Source organism: Strix uralensis, chromosome Z (assembly GCF_047716275.1).
Source record: "Strix uralensis isolate ZFMK-TIS-50842 chromosome Z, bStrUra1, whole genome shotgun sequence".
NCBI lineage: Eukaryota > Metazoa > Chordata > Aves > Strigiformes > Strigidae > Strix > Strix uralensis.
Window position 1 is genome coordinate 86,521,252 of NC_134012.1, and position 20,245 is coordinate 86,541,496.

At 43.7% G+C, this 20,245-nt stretch overlaps 1 protein-coding gene across 2 annotated transcripts in view; it reads left to right on the top strand.

Moving 5' to 3' along the window:
- The first annotated feature begins 850 nt into the window (after positions 1-850).
- The window catches only part of EGFLAM (EGF like, fibronectin type III and laminin G domains), a 79,341-nt gene continuing 59,946 nt past the window's right edge, over positions 851-20,245 (top strand). For both annotated transcript variants that reach the window (XM_074855035.1, XM_074855036.1), the window contains exons 1-2: positions 851-1,159; positions 19,225-19,334. In XM_074855035.1, the coding sequence (XP_074711136.1) occupies positions 1,024-1,159; positions 19,225-19,334 (246 nt within the window). In that variant the 5' untranslated portion in view covers positions 851-1,023. The remainder of the gene's footprint in view (positions 1,160-19,224; positions 19,335-20,245) is intronic.

Here is a 20,245-nt window from a genome sequence, read left to right on the forward strand (position 1 = left end):
TAATACGAAGTTTTCTGCACCTTTCTCTGTCTGTTAAATCTCAAAGATGGGATACTGGACCAAATGGATTTGGTCTTTCGTTCCATCAATGCTATATTGCTTAGACAGGATGCTTTGGGTTCCTTCTTGCTCGTCCCTTCCTGTTTTTTCCTGGGATCCTCAAACTCTGCAGCTTCCCCTTGCGTTCCTCCCCCAGCCCTCCCCATCCTCTCTAATCTCCACAGGGGTTTCTATATCAGTCTGAGTGGCTGGATAGGTCTCAGCCTCCATCTGGGAGGATTTATTTATCCTCTTAACTCAGCAACAACTTCCTCACTGAATCCTCTCGTAGCTTTGCCTTCACCCTCGCACTCGGCTCCTACTTCAGCCCAGTCCCTCCCAGGGAAACTAGGGAAAAAAAGGAAGAAACCATGAACCCAAGTGTCAATGCTGATACCCCCTGGGGAGAGAAGCAGCCGAGCTGGGGTCCCGCAGTCGGGAGGGAGCCGAGGACACCCCCTTGCGCAGGGGGAAGGCAGGGATGGGCAGGAGGTCCTCGCTGTGGAAGGGGTGACACCGCGCCCCGCCGTGCCCGGGGGGGTCCCGAGTGTCCGCCCGGCGGGCAGGGCCTGCGCAGGGGTCACCGCCACCGCGGGGGTCTCCCCGGTAGGGGACACCTCGACCCCTCCATTAGGGCCGGGCCGGGGGCTGCGCCGCGGGGGGCGGCGGCGGCCGGTGGGGGAGGTGCCGAGCCGTGCCCAGCGCCGTCGCGGCCGCCCCCCGGGCGACGGTAATCCCGCCGAAGGGCCGGACCCAGCCTCCTCCCCCTCTCCCTCCCTCCCCCTCCTTCCCTCCCCGTCCCTGCCCGGCGCGGGTGCAAGCCCCGCCGCTCCGCTCCGCTCCGCGCCCCGCCGCGCCGGCCCCATCCCCTCTCCCGGCCCGGCTGCCGCCCTGAGGGGACGCGCCGGGGCGGCGGCGCCCCTTGCCCGCGGCCTCCGGCCCCCACCCCCCCGGCCCGGGCGGCGGCGGGGGAACGCGGCGCCCATGGCGGTACCGGGCCGCTGCCACCGCCGCCGCCGCTGCCTCGCCCCGCCGCCGCCGCCGCTGCTGCTGCTGCTGCTCCTGGCTTCGTGCGTCGGGTGCGCGGCGGCGCCGCGGAGGAGCATCCCCCGCCGGCCAGGTAGGGCGGGCGGCGGCGCCAGGCTGGGGAGCTGCCCGGCTGGGGAGGTGCCCTTCCAGCGCCGCGCTCGCATCCCGCGAAGTTTCGCGTCCCTTGAAACTGGCGTTCGCCAGGGCGGAGGGGGGTGGTGGGGGGACACAGGCCAGCGGGCCGGGCGGGCAGCGGTGGCGGGGCAGCGCCCGCTCCTCGGGCGGCCGCGGGCGCTTTGAAGTCGGGTCGCGGCGCTGCCGTGCGAGACGAGCTGGTCCCGGAGCCCCCGCGGCGGGAGGAACGTGCCGTGGAAGAGTCCGTGTGGGACCCGTTTTCTCTGGCATTTTACACCCAGTGCCGGTGGGTTCACTCAAGTTACAGACCAGGACCCGACGGCTGCTAGTGCGGAAGCAATCGGCGGGAATGTTACCCGTTTTTCCCTGGAGCCCGTAACCTGTGGTGCTGCGTGAGCGGAGTTAGGAGCCAGGCGAACCTCTGTGCCAGTCACAGGTTTCCTGGTGTCAAGGCTGAGCTTTGGCTGTGACAGTTACATGGGTGGTAGCGAATAACCTAAGACACGCAGAATGTGAAAGAATAATGGTTGAGAAAGCAATAATTTCATCCAAAAATGTAGTTATTCTGTATCAAGAGTAATGTGGGGTGCTTCGAGGTCCTGCTTCTGGGTGAGCATTACTTGTGACCTGAGAGAGAGTTCCCACAGCTGTCGGAGGGTTTTTGCACGTTAATCAGGTGGTGGTACGTGGTCCTCCGTGGTTGAAAGTTAAAAACCTGGACTGTGAGCAGCCTTTACAGCCCCTGCCGCGTAAAGTAAAATGTGAATGGTGAGATGCGACACAGTGTATGGTGAAGTTTGACATTCTGCATACTTAAAAAATTATGGCACTAAGAGAAAATATTAAGACCCAGGACTGTCTCAAACACTCGGACTATCCTGGAGTCTGAGGCCAACACCGATTTTTATCACTGAGTTCACCAGGATCAGATCAATGAAAAATATAACACGTTTAGTAAATTCTGCCTCAGCTCACAAAGTGTTCTCAGCTTCAGACCCTTTTTGTATATATTTCACAGTGTTAAAAGATTTTTATTGCTGTTTTTTTAATGAGTATTGTGCATTCTCTTGCTGTTGTGAGGAAAAAAAAATGCCTGTACAGTTGGAAACTTAATACTTAAATACAGCCTGAGCTTAAAGCCCTTGCTGGACAGATGGCTAATTTTACAGGTCTGACCTTGTCTCTTAGGGATCTAGTCCCATGATCCTTGGTTATCATAATAGCTGCCATTAAGTACTTGAGGAAATTAGATAGACAGTAGTTGTGAATGAGATGATTAGCAGATTGCATTAAAATACTAGATATGTGAAGTTGAGGATGGAAATGTGTAAATATTTCTAAAGATTCCTCTGCCGTACTGGTGTACTTGTTTCCCCTACTCATGACAGACCTAGTGGAAATGTGTTCCTATTCACTGAATTTAAAAAGTTTAATAACTTGGAAACAAATTATTTGTAGTACTGTGAAGGAGATTAGTCTGATAACATTGTGTGTACATTAGTTTTGTTAGTTATACCTTTTATGTTAGTTTTTCTATAACTTATGTTATTTCAGGTTCACTGACTGATTCAGTCATCCATTTTCTACCTTTTTTGCTGTATAAGAAGTAGCCAGTTTTATATTTTCAAAATCTGTGCAGACGTGTGAAAATCCACTTGTAGCAAGACTTGAAGAGGGAAATCCCCCAGACAGTTTGTGTGCAGCAGCATGTGATTTAAATCCCATCTGCATTCTGCCAAGGGCTATTGGAATTGCGGGCTTCCAAGAATCCCACAGCTGGGTACCTACTGTGAAATGTTGCTGTCAAAACACAGAACAGGTATAGTTCCATGTATCTCACATCTCTGCCTTGTTCTGCAGTGTATCCCATGCTGGGTGATTAAGTGTGAAAGGGAACTTTGATTTACTCGCACATCAAAAGTAGTGGCTGAAGAAGAGGTGAGATAGTAAAAAGTTCTTTAAGTTTTTTTTTTTTTCCTTTCAGTTTGACTTTTTAATAGCAATAGAAGTGAAACTTGTATCAGAACTGTAACTGAGGTGAAAGCAAGGTTGTATTGAGGGAGAAGTGATAAAACCAGTTCATCTTCAATAACAGGAGCTGACTGGAAGGTCCTGTGGGTCAAAAGAAAAAGAAAATAGTCACATGCATCTCCATTTTTGCAAGATTTTTGTTCAGGGCTCACCTTACAAGGATCAATTTTGTAATCCCAAGAAAACAGCAGAGTGAGAAATACGTCTGTGAAGTTAAAAATAAAGTATATAGTAAAATGGCCACAAATGCATCTTCTTAAATTCAGGGAAAAAAGCTGTCATGCTCAAATTTGAAACATCCTGATGACTGCTAAACTCATTTGAACATTTATTTACAGCTACATGATACATTTGCTGGATACAAGGAAATGGGGTGGCAGTCACTTTCGGAAGGGCTTAAAGCAAATTCTTAGACACTGTGTGGTGAATAGCGTGGTTGGGAACAGAGTAGGCTGCGATTCTCTAAATCTTGTACTCCCAGAAGTTGGCACTCTTGTTGCTGCTTTCACATTGTTTTCTTGCTTTTGCCTTCTGCAACGACACAGATTTTCACTGCTTCTGTTTCAAGTTTCAGTGAACTGGTTGAAGGTTGGAAATCCTAAACCTAGCCCCCAATGTGTAATACTACTACTAATATAAACACAATAATATTGAATTTTAATGGTTCTATGATTTTAGAGGTTTATGGGGAAGAGCGCAGACCACTTAGCTGATTTCCCATGGATGTTCATGGCATGAACTTGTTGCACTACACTGCACTGTTACTTTGTTAGTATCAGAGTGTAAAGTTGCAATGCCCTGTAAAGTATTAAAAGTGTTGAGTTGGTCTGCCTGGAGAAAATAAAATATTCATATCTGATGCTTAGGAATCCTTTTTTTAAAAAAAAATATGTTATGCTTGCCAACTAATATAAACAAAGAATTGGGCTTGTATTGTATCTATTTCCCAGATGTCCACAATGGTAGACATTACTGGCTTTGTGTGTAAATGCTGGAGGAATCAGACTGGTTAAAGTCTGAAGACTTTACAAGAGTGTAGCACTCAATATCAGGGCCAGATTTTCAAAAGAGCCCAGCTCCCTGTTCAACACTACAGTAAATGACTTTTTTTCCAAAGAACTTGGCACTGCAATACTTGAATTCTTTAGGAAATCTGGCTATAATAAGAGCTGCTGGATATGGAACACTTTTGGAAGTCTAGCCCTATTTAGGTATCAAAATAAGTCAAACTACCTTGAAAATCAGGTCTACAGATAGGGAAAATGTATCAGTCTTTAGGAAGGAAGGTGCTTATTTGAGTTTTTTAACTATTACAATTTTTTTTTTTTGAACAACAATACAGTAAGTTGTAATTCACTGCCATAATAAATTCTGCACGTAAAGCAGAATTTATTATGGCAAGGGTGAGGTTGATCTGCTGCTGAATGTGAAGTGTCTGAGGAGAGGAATGAGTCCAGAGCTGAATGATTCCTAACACAAGGGCTGCAGAGCTGACAGAGACGGTGTGTATCTGTGAGCTAAAACTAATAAAGAAGGTGTGAATAATTTATTTGAGGGAAAATTAATATAATTCTTTTATTGTTTCAGACATAGGCCAAAATGCGGGCTATCAGACTGCACTGTTTGATGTCTTCAACATCAATAAGATCAACCAAGCACTAATTATATATATATATATATGTTGTTTATCATATTTGGGTGTAAGTTATGTCACAATGCTGTGTGACATTTTCATTTTGATTGGACTTGCTCTCGTACCTTTGGTGCCTATCTCCTGGTAAATCCTGCTAGTGCTGATCAATCCCATCACCACCTCACGCAGATATGAGCATTCCCCTAATATACTCCAGGGCAGCAGTGGGGATGCACTCGAGCATGTTACTTGGTATGTCACTGCTAATCACTCATTTTGAAGTATGCTTTCTTGTTTTAGTTAGCTTTATTCACAACAAAACATGTTATGTCCTTTCCATCCTGAAATTGCTATCTTCCTATGTAAAAGGAAACTTTTGGTAAATGTTTTTCTTGGGTACCATTTTGCCAATGCCTCCTCTACTATACAGACTTCCACCAGTGTTCAGAAAAGTAAAATTAGCCAAGAGATTTTTAAAAATTGGTGGAATTATACCTGTACCAGATATTGGGGTTCCCAGTGATGCTTTAGAGAAGAGGGATTGTTTTGGAGTTAAGGCACTAGAGTGACCCTTGGGAAATCTTTCTGTCCTGAGGCTGTCACAGACTTGCTTTGAGGGTTTTCCAGTCCTTCCCAGGCCAGATTTTCAGTTTTCAAAATAGGGTTGAAGTGGTTTTGTGCTTTCATCCTTTTCCAACCATGCCACATTAGACAGTAATAGGAATTCTGTAGGATGCTCAGCACAGCTGTACCCCAATTCTAGTCAATGCTGCTAGGCATTATCTTAGTAATAATGCATAGGTGAATGCCTCCATATCTTACAGCGTGCCTTGCAGAAAAAAACCCCTCTTTTTCTCTGGCAGATACACAGTGGACTAGACAGGGCACAGCACTGTGTACTGTGTACAGCTTGTCAGGAGTGAGCACATCCAACGATCAGATTCACTTTCTTAAACTTAATGTCAGGGATTCTGAGTGTCAGTCACCCAAAAGACTTCCTGAGGAGCAGAAGAGTACCACGTTGTCTTAAAATGGAGTATTTCGGTGGATGGGTTCTCTTCAGTGCCCCACAAACTCATCAGTTAGCTGAGAGTGTATTTGGAAGTTTCCTATTCCTCAGATCATGCATATATTGGTACTCAACCTTGTGCCTGATTCCACTTATATCCCTTTAATGTGGTCTTACTGAAAATAAAAAAAAAAATTAAAAAGGTGCATAACATTGTTTCATGATGGAGACTCAAAGCAGGACTGATAGGGCCTTTTCACAGCTTTTCCATCACAATGAAGTGAAACAGTAAAATAAATTGTTATAAGAAGTTTTTCTTATGTTAAAAAGTTATTAACATATATTAAAGATGCCTGAAATCTGAGTAAATTACTATGAAGAGGTCCTTGCAGACTTCGTTATTTCATATATTAAAAAGTTATTAAAATTTGGTGCCATATTTATTGAAGGTAAAACAGTGATCTGTGATCATGTAATAAAAGGCTTTCTAAATCCCAGGCGCACAGGAGACTATGTTAGCTATGTGATCTTGAATAAAATTTTCTAATGGTTTTCTGTGCAAACAAATGATCTATCTAAAAAACCCCCACAAACCAAACAAAACCCAAAACCTGTTCTTCATAATTCATTCCAACTGAAGGGAAACACTTTTGAACAAGAATAGGCAAAATTTCATTTCCTTTATTTTTTATTTTTAGTGAAGATGCTTACACATTAGTTATTAGTAACACCAAATTAGTTATTTCATATAACATGACCATCCAAACCACAGCAAAGGATGAACATTATTTTTTCAGATTTTTCACAGTCACTGAGCTGAGAACAAGCACAACCGAATTCATCTTTGAAAGTAACTGCTTCAGGAGGGCATAAGCCACTGAAAATTGAAGGCTTAGAGGGGCAACCTCCATCACAACCAGGTAACTAACTCAAACTTAGGTAATGATATGGTGTGTGATGATCCATAAAACTCTCCAGATGAGATGTGTATATTGTGAAATGCACCAAATTCACGCCAGTCTTCTACCAAGGGCAGTGTAACTACACCCAAGAGTAAGGACTACTCATGAGGAAAGGTCCTCAGGATATTGGCCTCCAATGAAAGAGAAATCCACACAATATTGACCCAGGGAGCCTTTTGTTCAAAAGGAAGAGGACAGCTATGGGGCCATGGGAGAAACCCTTTCTTCTGTTAGTGACTTGCTGGCCATGTAATTGGTTGGTCAAAATACACCAGTTTTGTTTTCTTAAAAAGATCTTTTGGCATTGCCAAAAGTTATCCTGGATAATTTTTAGACCTAGAAGAGATAAACCACGTGCAGACACTAACATATTCTGCACTTGGCTTTCTCGGCATGTCACCAAGTGGTGATGTGGTGTCTTTCCATTTATATATATTAACCTTATAGTTAAACTCTTTTTTTAAATAACAGTGCAGATAGCAGTTGTGTTAAGAGTAGTTGTTCTGAGAAGAGGACACTGAGTGGTTTAGAGTTTACCTGTGTCCTCAGAGGATAGTCAGACTGCTGTAGTTCACACAGAAGGATCTCTGAGGCAGGAAGAATCTCAAGCCAAATTATTTTTCACACCTCTCTCAATTTTTAAAGTAATTTAAAATTGCTGGCACCTGTGAAAATGATGGTACAGTCAAGTATCAACACCTGTGTACATTTGGAACTTGCAATTTGAATTGTCTTTCTAAAATGAGGGGAAATGAACATCTCATGAATGTTGAGCATGCTGCTTTCAAATATAAAAATCTTTCTGATTCTTCTGATGTGTCAAAGGCATTATTGCACATATGAAGTTTTAAACTAATACTGGCTTTGTGTTGCGGAGTTCAAAAATCTTCTGAAAAAAAATCCTAAGGGCAAAGATCATGGAAGATTTCACTCAAGTTAAATTCTTTCATGCATGAGATATTTCAAGTAGAAGATCATTTTAGGAAAAAAACCATGAACAAAACCTGTCAAACTGCAAATGATGGAAAGTAAGTGTCTAGTACCAGAACTTTTGTGGTTTAATTAGAGATAGCAGAAGCCAGAATTAGTTACTTGGGACAGAAATATTTCAGCTCTGTTTCATATTCTGCTTTCTAGATAATCACAGGAGAAGACAACATGTTTCTAAAAATAAGCAGGTTGTCTTATGAAGATGACAATTTGCAGAGATGGTGGCATTGCAGCTGGTACTCCAGCCACGAACACGAACATCCAACTGGCATTTTTAGTTCCTGTTCCCGTTTCACGATGTTCTCATTCTTGCATGAACCTGTTGCATGTGGGTTGCTACTGTTTTCATCTGAGGTGAGAGTGTTTGAGCCATTTACCTCTGTGGAGCCATAAGATGTAGTGAGAATGGGGAAGACAGAAGAAACCTGCAGAATATTAGGGCAAGAAAGTCACTGCTGGACAAAGGACTAGACAGCACCTAAAATGGACAGAAGGGGGAAAAGAAAGAGCTGATTAACTGGCTGATGCCAAGACAAGGGCATGACTTGCATGGTGAGGAAGCCCTAGTAAGGGTTTGGGCCAAAGGGTTGAACTCTGCAAGCTGCAGAGGAGCAGAGAACGCTTTGAGAAGATTAGGGAGTGTTAGATGCTAGCTTTGTGGACATTGTAACTGTGCCTCTGTCATTTGGTCTTTGTTCCCTTACATATTTGGAAGACATTTGGTCTTTATTTATGCTGAGGTATATTTCCATGTCTCATTGTCTCTTGCAGCAAAGAAGGTTTCATCACTCTCACTCATTCTCCCAGCTTTCACATCCCACTGCTTATTACTGGCTCTTTGGATACACAGCTGTATCCCATGCTACATTGGTGTGGGGATTCAGGTTTGAAAAAACATCTATTTTAGTCACTTAATAGAGACAAAGAAATTCCTCAGTGGTTTTTACTGATACTGGTGGTGAATGGAGACTTTCTGACTGCAGAAGGTAGTGAAATTATCCCATTTCTTATGGAGGAACTGAGTCAGAGAAGAATTTCCTGCTCCTTTAGAAGATGCCAGATTTCCTTCCTGACCCGGCCTTCAGCAGCCTTTAATAAAATCACAGTTGCTATTGAATTGGTTTCTCCAAACAGGTTAGGATCACTGTACGGTGGCAGCCCTGGTTGATGTGCCCTTGCAGCAGAAAGGCCAGCAGCATTCTGGGCTGCATTAGGAAGAGTGTTGCCAGCAGGCTGAGTGAGGTGATTCTTCCTCTCTATTGAGCACTGGTGAGGCACATCTGGACTACTGGGTCCAGTTTTGGGCTGCCCAGTGCAAGAGAAGACATGAACATACTAGAGCGAATGCAGCAAAGGGCCACAAAGATGACTGAAGGATTGGAGCGTCTCTGGTATGGGGGGAGGCTGAGAGGAACAGTTCAGCCTGGAGAGTAAAAGACTCAGGGGAAACTTATCAATGTATATAAATACCTGATGGAAGGAGCAATAAAAATGGAGTCAGGCTCTTCTCCGTGGTGCCCTGTGACAGGACTGGAGGCACAAAGAAACATCAGAAGAAACTTTTTTACTGTGAGGGTGACTGAGCCCTTGCCCAGAGAGGTTATGGAATTTTCATCCTTGGAGATATCAAAACCCATTAGGCAAAGTCTTGAACAACCTGCTACAGTTGAGCCTGCTCTGAGCAGGGGTTTGAACTCGGTGGTCTCCAGAGATGCCTTGGAACCTCACCCTCTCTGTGGTTTTGCAGAATATTACAAGTATCTCTTGAAAATATCTATTTCAGTTCTTGTGTTTGGTTCCTTTGAGCTGTCATCCTGTCATGGACTGAAAACACCAACTGGACCAACTGCTGTGCTTCCTACAGAGAAGCGTGTGTTTGCTTTAGTTGTGATCAATACAAAGACGTTCGTTGGGAGGTCGCTACCATTTGAAGTGGTGTAACCCTATGAAGCCTATGCCGGAACCTCAGGGATAACAAACACTCATGTTTATTTTTGTGTTACTCTCTGGGGCATGACCAGATCGTTTGTGTCTGCCAATAATGAGCTTCAGAACAATTACTCAGGACTTGTAGGGATTGTGAGAGCCCAATATGCTGCGTGTCCTGTCCTCACCCTGCACATTTGTTGCTTGTCACATGGTCAGCTTTGTCCTCTTTATACTTTAATCTTTTTGTGTGTGTGTCCATCCATAATACATGTATGATTGTCAGGTTTTTCTATCTGACCACTTTTCCAGAAGCTCCCCTTGAATTTTGTTTCTTATAACAAGTAGACTGTTTCTTCAAGAGCTCAGTTTTGTATTGTGTATTAGTGAGAAATAAATTTGTAGCAGATAAAGCAAAAAGATTAAGAGACATCAAGGAGAACATTTTTCAAGTAGCATGAACAATTTTGCCATGGTTCCCATTGAAGATAATAAGCTTTGGAGAGCAAACACCTGAAAAATACACCCTTAAGTGATACTGATTGATGGGAACATAAATTTTCAAGTTATTTATTTGGCATTTTTACAGTTTAACTGGCCTTTATATATATATTATCTATATAATGAAGCTGTGTTTTTTGATAATAAATACAAAGTCTTTTGTATGTGGTTTTCTTACATATTTTACCCATGTTATAAATGCTCGGAAAATGTAGCAGGCTGACTTTTATCCTTATTTTTATCATTTCATTTCAGAACAGTAATAGCCTGCTTACTAGAGGTTATTTTCATCACCAATGCCTAAGACTCAGTTATAAACTTTAAGCATTGTGGGATTCAACTTGGTTAATGCTTCCCTGTTTCTGCCTCTGATAATGTTTGGAGAGCCATTTTTCTGGAGGTCTGATGTTCATGCTTCCTAGAACCTCAGATGCATAACCCATGAGAGAAAAGAGAACAGCCTTTTTTTTTTTTTTTTTTTTTTTTTTTTTTTTTTTTTTTTTTTCCCCTCCTGGTGGAAGTGTGTTGAATTCTCTTAGATGACACCCAAATTGGTGCAAAAGCGGAGGAAGAAGCCCTGGGTAAGGTGGAGGGAAATGCCTGGAGGGAGAAGGATGGAGTAGCTGGGAGGGGACAGGGCAGGAGAAGGTGTGAGACCTTGTCCTTGCCACTGGCAGTGAGCTGCTGCTTTTGCTCAGTGGTTAGGATGAAACAGCACCTCTGAATGATACAGTTTTCCTTGGGTGCAGAGTTTTCCCTGTGGCTCAGCGGGTCTGTCTCACCCTGGCAGCATGTGCAAAGCCGCTGGGGTGCCTGGCTGGAAAGCCACTGCTGCTTGTTGCTGCTGCTGCTGCTCAGCAGCTGAGCGGCTTTTCAATTGATTGCTGTTCCCAGTGTAGTCCCAGTGTAGAAACTCATGGAAGGAAACGGGGTCAGAGGGGATGCCAGGGGATGCTATTGACATGCTGGTTCTTATCCAGCCCATCCTACTGATTATTAAAATCTATTGCATAGATGTGCTATCATGCTGTTCCTTGATTTCAGCTGCTTTCTAACACCTTCCAGACACTTGCTTTTTAAATTATTTGAAAACTGGTGAAGCAGCAGATGAGAAGCAGGCATTAGCAGGGCAGGCAGAGACCTGGCATCAGGCAGGGCCAGCCACAGTCATTCGACTGCTGGACATATCCTCAGGGACAAGGCAGGTCTGAGCCCAGACAGGAAATCTCAAGCCAGGAAAAATGTTGAGCTTTGCATTCAAGCAGCCTGTAGGCTGGAGCAGGGAGAGGTGAGCCTCAGTGTCTCCCCTTCTCCGGGAATAGGGACCTGGCTACCATTTTCCTCTGCCAGGCCAGGGTGCTGTCAGGAACTGGCAGCCATGCCCCAGCACTGGGGCTTTGACAGCCAAAGGTCGATCCTGTTTTTAGGGTCATCAGCACTAGATTTTGACTTAGGCTTCCAGGAATGCACCTGAGGTTATGCAGGTGGAGTGTCTTGAGGGGGCTTTTTATAGGCATCTATACTGCATTTATAGTAGTGGAAGGAGCTTCCATTAGGAGAAATATTTCACCAAGTTATCTCAGATGCAGGTACAGTCTATGCAAGCATGCACTTGTGTTAGAGTGGTCTCTGATCAGTAATTATTAAAAACACAAGCCTGCAAGAGTTATCCAGAGATTGCTCTGTCTGTTCCTCTTGACAAAGGCAGGATAGGTATAAACTAGACCTTTGTTCAGAGGTAATGGTGTCCCCTGCTTTTAATAACCTTCAGCACCAGGAATTCCCCAAAAGTGGTTCCAGTGCGTAACTATCCCCAGCTAGAAGTTTTTCTCTATATCTAGCTCTTAAAAAAATTATTCCGAACAAGTTTCTGCTTTTCCTTCTCACACCTGGAAGTCACTGTGCACTGTGCAGAGCTCCCCTCCTCTCTCCTTCCCTTGTCTGCAGAGTCGGAGCCTTCCTGGGAGCTGAGCCTTGCTCCGGGGAAGAACATGGGGAGGGGAGCGGGGCTTCCCACCTCTGTCCTTCTCTTCTGGGATCTGCAGGGCCAAAGCAAAGCAGAAGAAGCTGCGACAAAGTCGTCACTGACTTTGTGTCTGTTCATTTTTAAAGGGATTTGCTGTGTCGCACTGTAGCTTAAGTTCTGAGCTTTGCCTCCTTCATTCCTCTTGGGCTATAAATACCCCGATGACCATCACCTCAGATGTACCTGGGGCAGATAACAGATGCTATATACTGCATGAGAAAAACATCACGTGGGTCTAAGCCTGCTATTATTATAATTTTGAGCATTTTTTTACATTGTCTTTATTACAGTATTTTTAAGAGACTAACTGAGATTGGGTTAGTCTCTCCAAAGGTTTGCATACTGTGGTCTGGGTCAAAAACTGTGATCCTTCTATATGGCCATACTACCTGCAGTCTCTGCACGAGTGCTCACTTGGCAGCACACAGATGGTCCAGTGGATTTCCTCTTGTCAGGATCTAGGGCACTCGTTCAGAGCAACAACTATCAAGATTTCTCTATTTTTTGGTTTTCCATGTTGACGTTGCTACTCAGGATGCAGGACCAGGAGAGACAGGCTGATATTTTCCAGTTCCAAGTCATTATCCTTTGTAGTTGTTGCGGCTGGGAGATTCTTGCTCTCTTACGTAACGCTGCTGGGCAGAGGGAGCTGGAAAACGCTTCAAAGAAATTAAAAGATGGCACATTTTTTTCATTTAGGATTTCCTGACCTTTTTCGGTTCATCATGGTGTCTTCATTCCACCGTGGTGTTGCATAACCTCCTTCAGTCTGTAAAAAGAAAGGAAAGAAGAGAAGCCCTCTATCGCTGTTTATTGTTTTACAAATGAGAGCTTCACCAATACTTAAGTGAGAGAGTGAAAGGGCCACAATACACTTTGTCTCACCTCTGGGAGTGGACAGACTTTTTTCCTGAAAACAACTTTTGCAATGATAAAATGCTATTTCAATAAAACTCAGGGGTTTTTTTATGAGTTAGTGAACTGATTTAAATAATGTTTGAAACAAAAGAAATCCAAGGGAATTTCTCTTACTGGGAAATGTTTTGTTCTGAAAACTTCAATTTAGAATTAGCTTGAATTGTCTTCCATGAGGTTTTTTGTTCCTATTTCCTTATATTGTGACACGTTAGTAGTGATAGCTGACATTTCATCAACATTTCTCTTTTTTCATGAGACACAAATAGAAGACACATCAACCTGGAAAATAAGGAATCCTTCAGTCTGTATCTCTCAGCTGTTACCCACAGACATTTAAAAGTAAAATAATGAAATGGTTATCTCATTTTGTTGGCCTATGCCCTATCATTAATAGCAGTACAGAATATGTAGTACAAAGATTTTAATTTTGCAAACCAACTAGTGGTGGTTTATTATTTTCATCTAATGTAAAATTTCTATCAATTTTGAAGTTTCCTCTAAAATAGTAGTACCAACTGTGAGGAGCTTTATCCAACTCATCCACATTCAGATATGGAGCTTGTGAACATAAGAAATGTATTTATTTTGAAGTCGGGTTTTTTCCTCATAACTGTTCATCACTGTAGTAAGATTATGGGGTCACTTCATGACTGGAAGGAAAGAGGAACTTGTCTGTGTCTTGCATGAGCAGTTTTCTTGCAGTAGCTGGAGTGCAGTAGCATCAAGCTGAAGTGGTTGCTTCTCAGCTCTGCATGAGGCCAGTATGTTAGTCTGGGAGCAGTGGGTGGATTAATTTGAAGTGTTCCCATTAGGTACCCAAGCTAACTTTGCTTAAAATCACAAAGGTAGATATGGAAGTGCCATCTCTGCTGGTGGATTCAGTGATGGCAAGGAGCATCCTGAGTCTCTGGTACTTCATTGACTAGCCTAGGCTGGTGACTGTTCCCAGGAGGCACTTTCCCTGTGGCCACCCTGATGGTGGCCTATGGGTGTTTAATTTACGGGCAGAGGCTGTTCTATGCAGCTGCAATGGAAATGACACTTGTACAGATGGGATAAGCTTTCTTACCATTTTTAATTTGAGTTACTTTTGTGAAGCAAAAATTTAAATAACAGTAATAATTTTAAAATGGTAACATTAATTCCATCTTAGGGAGAAGGCTCATGTATTCTTCAGTTCACTTGCAGAGCTTGTTCACTGGTTTAGCAGTTTTTGCATATTTTTAGAAGTACAGAACCAAAAAGATCTATAAACAAGAAACAAAATAGCTGTAAGCAGAAAAGTAAATACAATGTTGTCAGCTCAACATTGTTTATCTACAGCTGAATCCTCATTAACTTCTTGTATTTGACATACTTTTACGATATATACTCATAATATCTGTAAGAGTGCTCCCCGTTGATTAATATCTTCTTTGCATGGGAGCAAAGTCATTGCTTCCATTATCAAAGCATTTTGGACAATATTGAACTCTCTGTGCCTGACAGGCCAGAAGGGAGAATGACTCTGTACATAATGTGTTTAATTTTATTTTTATGTAAATTGGCTCCTTGTTCTCCGTGATCAGAGCTAATCTCCATGCCTTCTTAGGTATGCACTGGATCCAACCGCAGAGGACATTTGCAGGTGGGATCATCGTCTTCAGAGTATGTACAAATAATAGATATATTGCACCTCCCTTGTCTGCAGGTTCCCGTCCAGCAGGCTGCAGAGGGGAGTAGGCTCTTGTGGTTTTGCACCGTGCATGGTGCTACAAGATTAACAGAGATTTTGTGCTGAATTTTGAGAAGAGAGGTATTTCTGATCTGGATTGTAAGAAGAACTACAAATATCCGAAGAGTTTTACCCTTGAAAACTATTTTTATTTTTTATAGTCTAAACACGACCTTTGACATAAAGATGTAAATGTTTAGACCAGTTTTAATATCCATTTTTAGTGTGCCTAATACATGACATTCTGTAAAATCTTGCAAAATACCTCAAGTGCACATTTATCTCAAAATAAATTGTTAGTAAAATAGTGATATGTATTGCATCAGTTGTGATCAGCTGACAAACCACTTTGATATAGTGTTGCGGCATGACTGTTTCAAAGCCATGGCATCTCCTGCATCTCAGTGGCATAAACATTGCTTGTGTCAGACCATGCAGTCACTTTGTCATGGTTGTGAAGGGCAAGTTCAGTCCTAAAATGGACATTTTTTCCTTTCTGCTGGGTTGTGTGAAAATCAGACTCTGTCAATCAGAAGTGACTCTGAATCCCCAGACGCACATCAATAAACTGCAAGGTCAGGAGCGGTGACAGCGGAGGACTGTGGGGACTGCCACACTGCATGAGATGTTCCTCTCTGCCTTGCCCTCTATCCTCCCCAAGAAATAACTGTGCATGGGGCAGGGCTGGCCCACGTTTTCCTTTTCCTCTTGGCTCATGGTTTAACAAGGAGGCAGCGTGGTCCCCAGCAGGGTGAGCGCCATGTGCCTACTTGTCACACAGTTTTTTCACAGGGAGGGCAGGACGCTGCAGTGGGTGAGCAGATCCCGCGCACTCCCCAAACTCTTGTTTGACTACTGAGCATCATCTGAGGCTGCTCACAATGACAGTGCTAGGTGCTGATGGTGCTTACTCCTGGTTCCCAAGCACACCTCCTGACACTGTCTTCGTTGCATTAGGGGAATTCCTTGGCTTCTAGGGAGAGTTAAACAAGGAGGATGGACATATAGACCTCTGTGGCTCCTTGCTCTCGTTTTCCCTGGCTTGAGTTTGCATTTGCTTCTCCAGTGACAATTTATAGGCCAGTGTAACTGAGGTCAGTATTTGGCTCTATGTGTCTCTTTCATCACCTGCAAAACGGAGATAGTGTTTAGTAGGGCTGGGTGAATAATTCATGGTGTGGCTCCTTATTAAACAGATGTTGCCTCTCTGTTTGCAGATAGTCTGCAAATTGATTGCATTTTTTTTCCAATTTATTTGTTGTTCCAAATTATTCACTGAATACTTTCTGTAAATAATTTTATTGACCTATAGTGCATTCAGAATATGAATTTGAAGCCTGTCTTATATGAATATTTGTCATTGCTAGTTAAAATTTGTTATTTTAGCAATTATGCCTCCCAGCAAACTTGTCTCATGGAGCCTCCCCAGAAAGTAATACAGGGATGGCACGAATGTCTTAAGAGTGTTTAGGGGTTATTCTTTTTCTTTTGCTACTGATTCAGCTCTAATACTAATCCACCTCTCTGGGTGTTGTGAAGATTGGAAAGGTTTTTTCTGAATGTGAAATCCTGCTTAAGTAGACAGCAATACCCCAGCCCTGGCTGCTCTTCCCTGTCTCTCCTTTCAGTAGCAGGTAGTATGGGGTGGTGTATGGTCCAGCTACTGCTGAATGCAGGGCATGAGGCGAGCATGAGAGGTGGCACTCTGCTGTGCTCAGAGCCCATGAACTGAGCAGAGATCCATGAGATTAAGTCTGTGCTAATAAAGAAAATAAATGAAGGCCTGGAGAGCAAGTAGTATGGCATGGTTTGGCTCTCATCCATATGGCTGAACTCCTTTCCTTCCGAAAAGATGTCCGTACTGACTTACGGGCATGGTTTGTGAGCTGTGCTATCCCCCAAGCTGTTTCTGGGAGACTCTCCTAGGAGGCTGAACCTGTGCCACAGACTGTACAGGCAATATGGATGTGTAGATGTCAGTGTGTTTGGGATCTGGGTAGTTTCCAGCATCTCAGGAACACATTTATAAGCCTACTGGTTGCTCAATGGCATTGATCAAAGCACTGGGTGGTTATTTGTTTACATGAAGATCCATTTAGGATGGGCTCACCTCCTCCATGCCCTTTACCTGGGAGGTAGGGGAAGGGAAGTGCTGTTGGTATCCCTGGAAAGGGGCTGGGAGGGGATTGCAGCTCCCTGTTTTACCCTCTTGGAAACGCGACAGGCTGGGAGGGAAACTGGGAATCAGGCTGGTGGCTTGTGCTTACGGAGCAGGAACCTGTTGGGGCAGACTGTAATTCTTGTGCATGCTCCCATTAACTCAGGTTAGATCATTGAAGGTAATGAGGACAATTCACACAGGTAGAGCTCTAAGTATGTTTTGCCCCCCTTAATGTGTAAGTGCAGCCCTATCCTGTTATGGCTACACGAACTTCTTGGGGATGTTATAATAGCGTATTAATCTTCAGAATTTCTTTCGAGTTGAACTGATAAGCAAGATCCTTGGAGTGCATAGAAAATATAAACTTCTAGCATACAATGGGTAGTCCCTTTTTCAGAAGGTATATTGGTTTTTTTATGCCCTGCTGTGTTGTTTTAACAATAAAAGGAAAAAAAAAGTTCTTGGTGAGGAGACCATCGCATGCAGTCCTTGTACAGCCTTGCCCAGGAGACAGTCTGCTGGGAATTGTTTTAGGTAAGAATGGCTGAAGCTTCAGGCATAGGGACCGAATGGTGGTTGAAGTTAGGGTCTCTTAAACCTCATCTATATATTTATCCTTTCATGGTTGTACCCAGCACTGTTCAGGATTTCTTTTAGTGTTGAAGAGAATTAGATAAAAGAGCCAGGAAAACAAAGAGTCATCGGTGTTAACTGAGGGGTGTGGACCGCAGCTGGCCACACTTGCTTACTCAAAATAAAAAACTTAAACCAAAAGGTTTCCCAGTGATGGGAAAATCAGGATCAGTTTGAAAAGGACCAGAATATCAGTTCTGTTCTCTTTTTAACTACTCGAGTATTGATGCTGATTGATACTGTGCAGTTTGTAAGCTGTTAAGTTGTGCATTCAGCTTCAAATCAAATGCGTTGGTGGAAGTGAGAAGTGTAAATCTGATGCAGGCTTGCTTCACATCTGAAAATGACCTTTACAATAGCTTGTTTTCACTTGATATTTTGTCAGATGTAGTGGAAAAAAAGGGAAATAAAAGGGTTTCCTTAGTCTTTACTTAAAGTTTTCATAGGTGAGGGCATGCAAAAACTAAGCACAGTAAAACTGTCACCTTGAAAAAAATGAAGTTGTTGTTAAAGTGCCTGAATCAGTTCTCTATTACAGTTGTTTGTTAGGTTGGTTTGGTTTTAAGAGTACATATGATGGTGGTGGTTTGGAGAAGTTGTGTTAAAAATCTTACTTGGGTTACAGCGCAGACACGCTCCTCTGCCTCCCCTTTCTCAGACAGTAAATGAAGTTGCTAACGTGTTACTGGAGACATGGAGTTCAGGGTTTCCTTCTCCAGCTTTTTTGGTTTTTTGCAGTAGTTGAATTCACCATTGTACTGAAACACCAACACGTACCATGGGAAGAGAAGGAGACAGATAGGTGCTGTGAGACCTGTGTAGCCATATCAAAATGCCCTCCTCCTGCTGCAGCTGGTGAGAGACAGGGATGACCATGGCAGCACTGCAAGCGTTACAGCCAGACATCCCATTGCCATAACCTGCATCTGGAGAGGGGCAGGCTGGAACTGAGGGGTCCTCTGTGCTCTTCTCATCAGGCTAGACTTGCTTCTTAGTTTAATCATAGCCTTTCCTATTCATAGCTGTCATGAAGGAATTGAGGTTGCAGAGGCCGGTGGTGACTGGGAGACATCTCAGTGGCCTGTGAAGGGGGTCTCTTGACCTGTGCCAAAGCAGCAAAGGGCTGAAGAGGAGGCATGTTTTGGGTTTGGTTTGGTTTGGTTTTCCTCACACCAGGGTGTTGCTGTTGGACATGAAGCCTGGGGAGGGGGGAGAGGGGTGAAGGGAGGCTGAAGGTGTCCATGAGGTGTCCAGAGCTGATCAACGGTTCCTCACCACTGAGAGAGGGGATGTCCTCCTTCACCCCCTCTCTTCTGGTATCCCACTGCTGCCTTGGAAGTCAGAGGTGGAGAGGGAAAAGGTGCACCCAAGTCAAATCTGAGTAGTGGGCTATGTTTGACAGTTTGGAATGAGGGCAGCACAGGTCTATTCTTCTTCAAACCCATACCTGCCAGGTGGCTAAAGGAGAGGTATTATGTCCTGTGGTTTCTCATACAATGTTGTTTTGCTTTGAGCAGATAGGCTGGGGCCTCCCCTTGATATACTGCTGGATTCACTGAACTGCACAGCGTTCAGCGTACAATGGAGAATGCCAAAGCAGCATGCGAGCACGATCACGGGATATACGGTAAGTGATCCTCTATGCTGCTAGGAGAGGATTGCAATACCCTACATGGCCTTGGACTACAGATGTAGCATGTTGAAGCAAGCAGGAGAGCCTGCTCTCGTAACAAATAGTACCATTGCCCAGAAAGCAGTCAGGGGACAGTGGTCTTGAACGGGTTGAGCTGTAACTTTAAGAAACAAGCGATTCATGTTTTAGAAGCAAGTTATGATGGGAATTTGGGTTGAATGCCAAGGGCTTGCAGTGGATATAGATTGCTTTTCTGTTGTGGGTTTCATGCAAGGATCTCGGCGCTTTCTGCAGCTGATAAAACAGTAGAGCAGAGCAGGTCGATATTACACAGTGCAAGTGAAAGGAGATGCATGGTGATTTCAGGGCCATTCAGATGCTTTGTCTTATGCTTCCAGCTTGAGGATTGCTTTAGCAGGAATAGGTTTTCAGAACTACACTTCTGAACCTTCCCAGACAGGTACAGGGGAAGGAGAGTTTCATGGTGTCTCTTCCTCTGATAGATACACCTACTGCACAGCAAACCTGGAAGCCCAGCCACAACCTTAAATATCAAAAGGGACTTTGGTTTATTCTCCCCTACCTCAGTGGCAAATTTCCCTTATAAAAGTTCAGTGATTTTCCTGCTTTAGCCAGTAGTTTTATAGGGGAGGCTCTGATCCCCTCCAAGCCTCCACCATGTTACCTTTTGCCTATTGAACAAAACAGAATGGCTAGCCTAAACTGGGTACTGTGTTTTAGTGTGCAAGCAGAAAAATAATGACCACTAATCTGCCATTTATTCATTTTTATTAGGTATTGCTTTAACAGGTATTCCATGGCAATGAAACTCAGTCCCAAAATGGAAGTTAGTCAGCAGGGAATTAGCAGCAAAAATGTGGGATATTGACTAGAACTCATTGTTT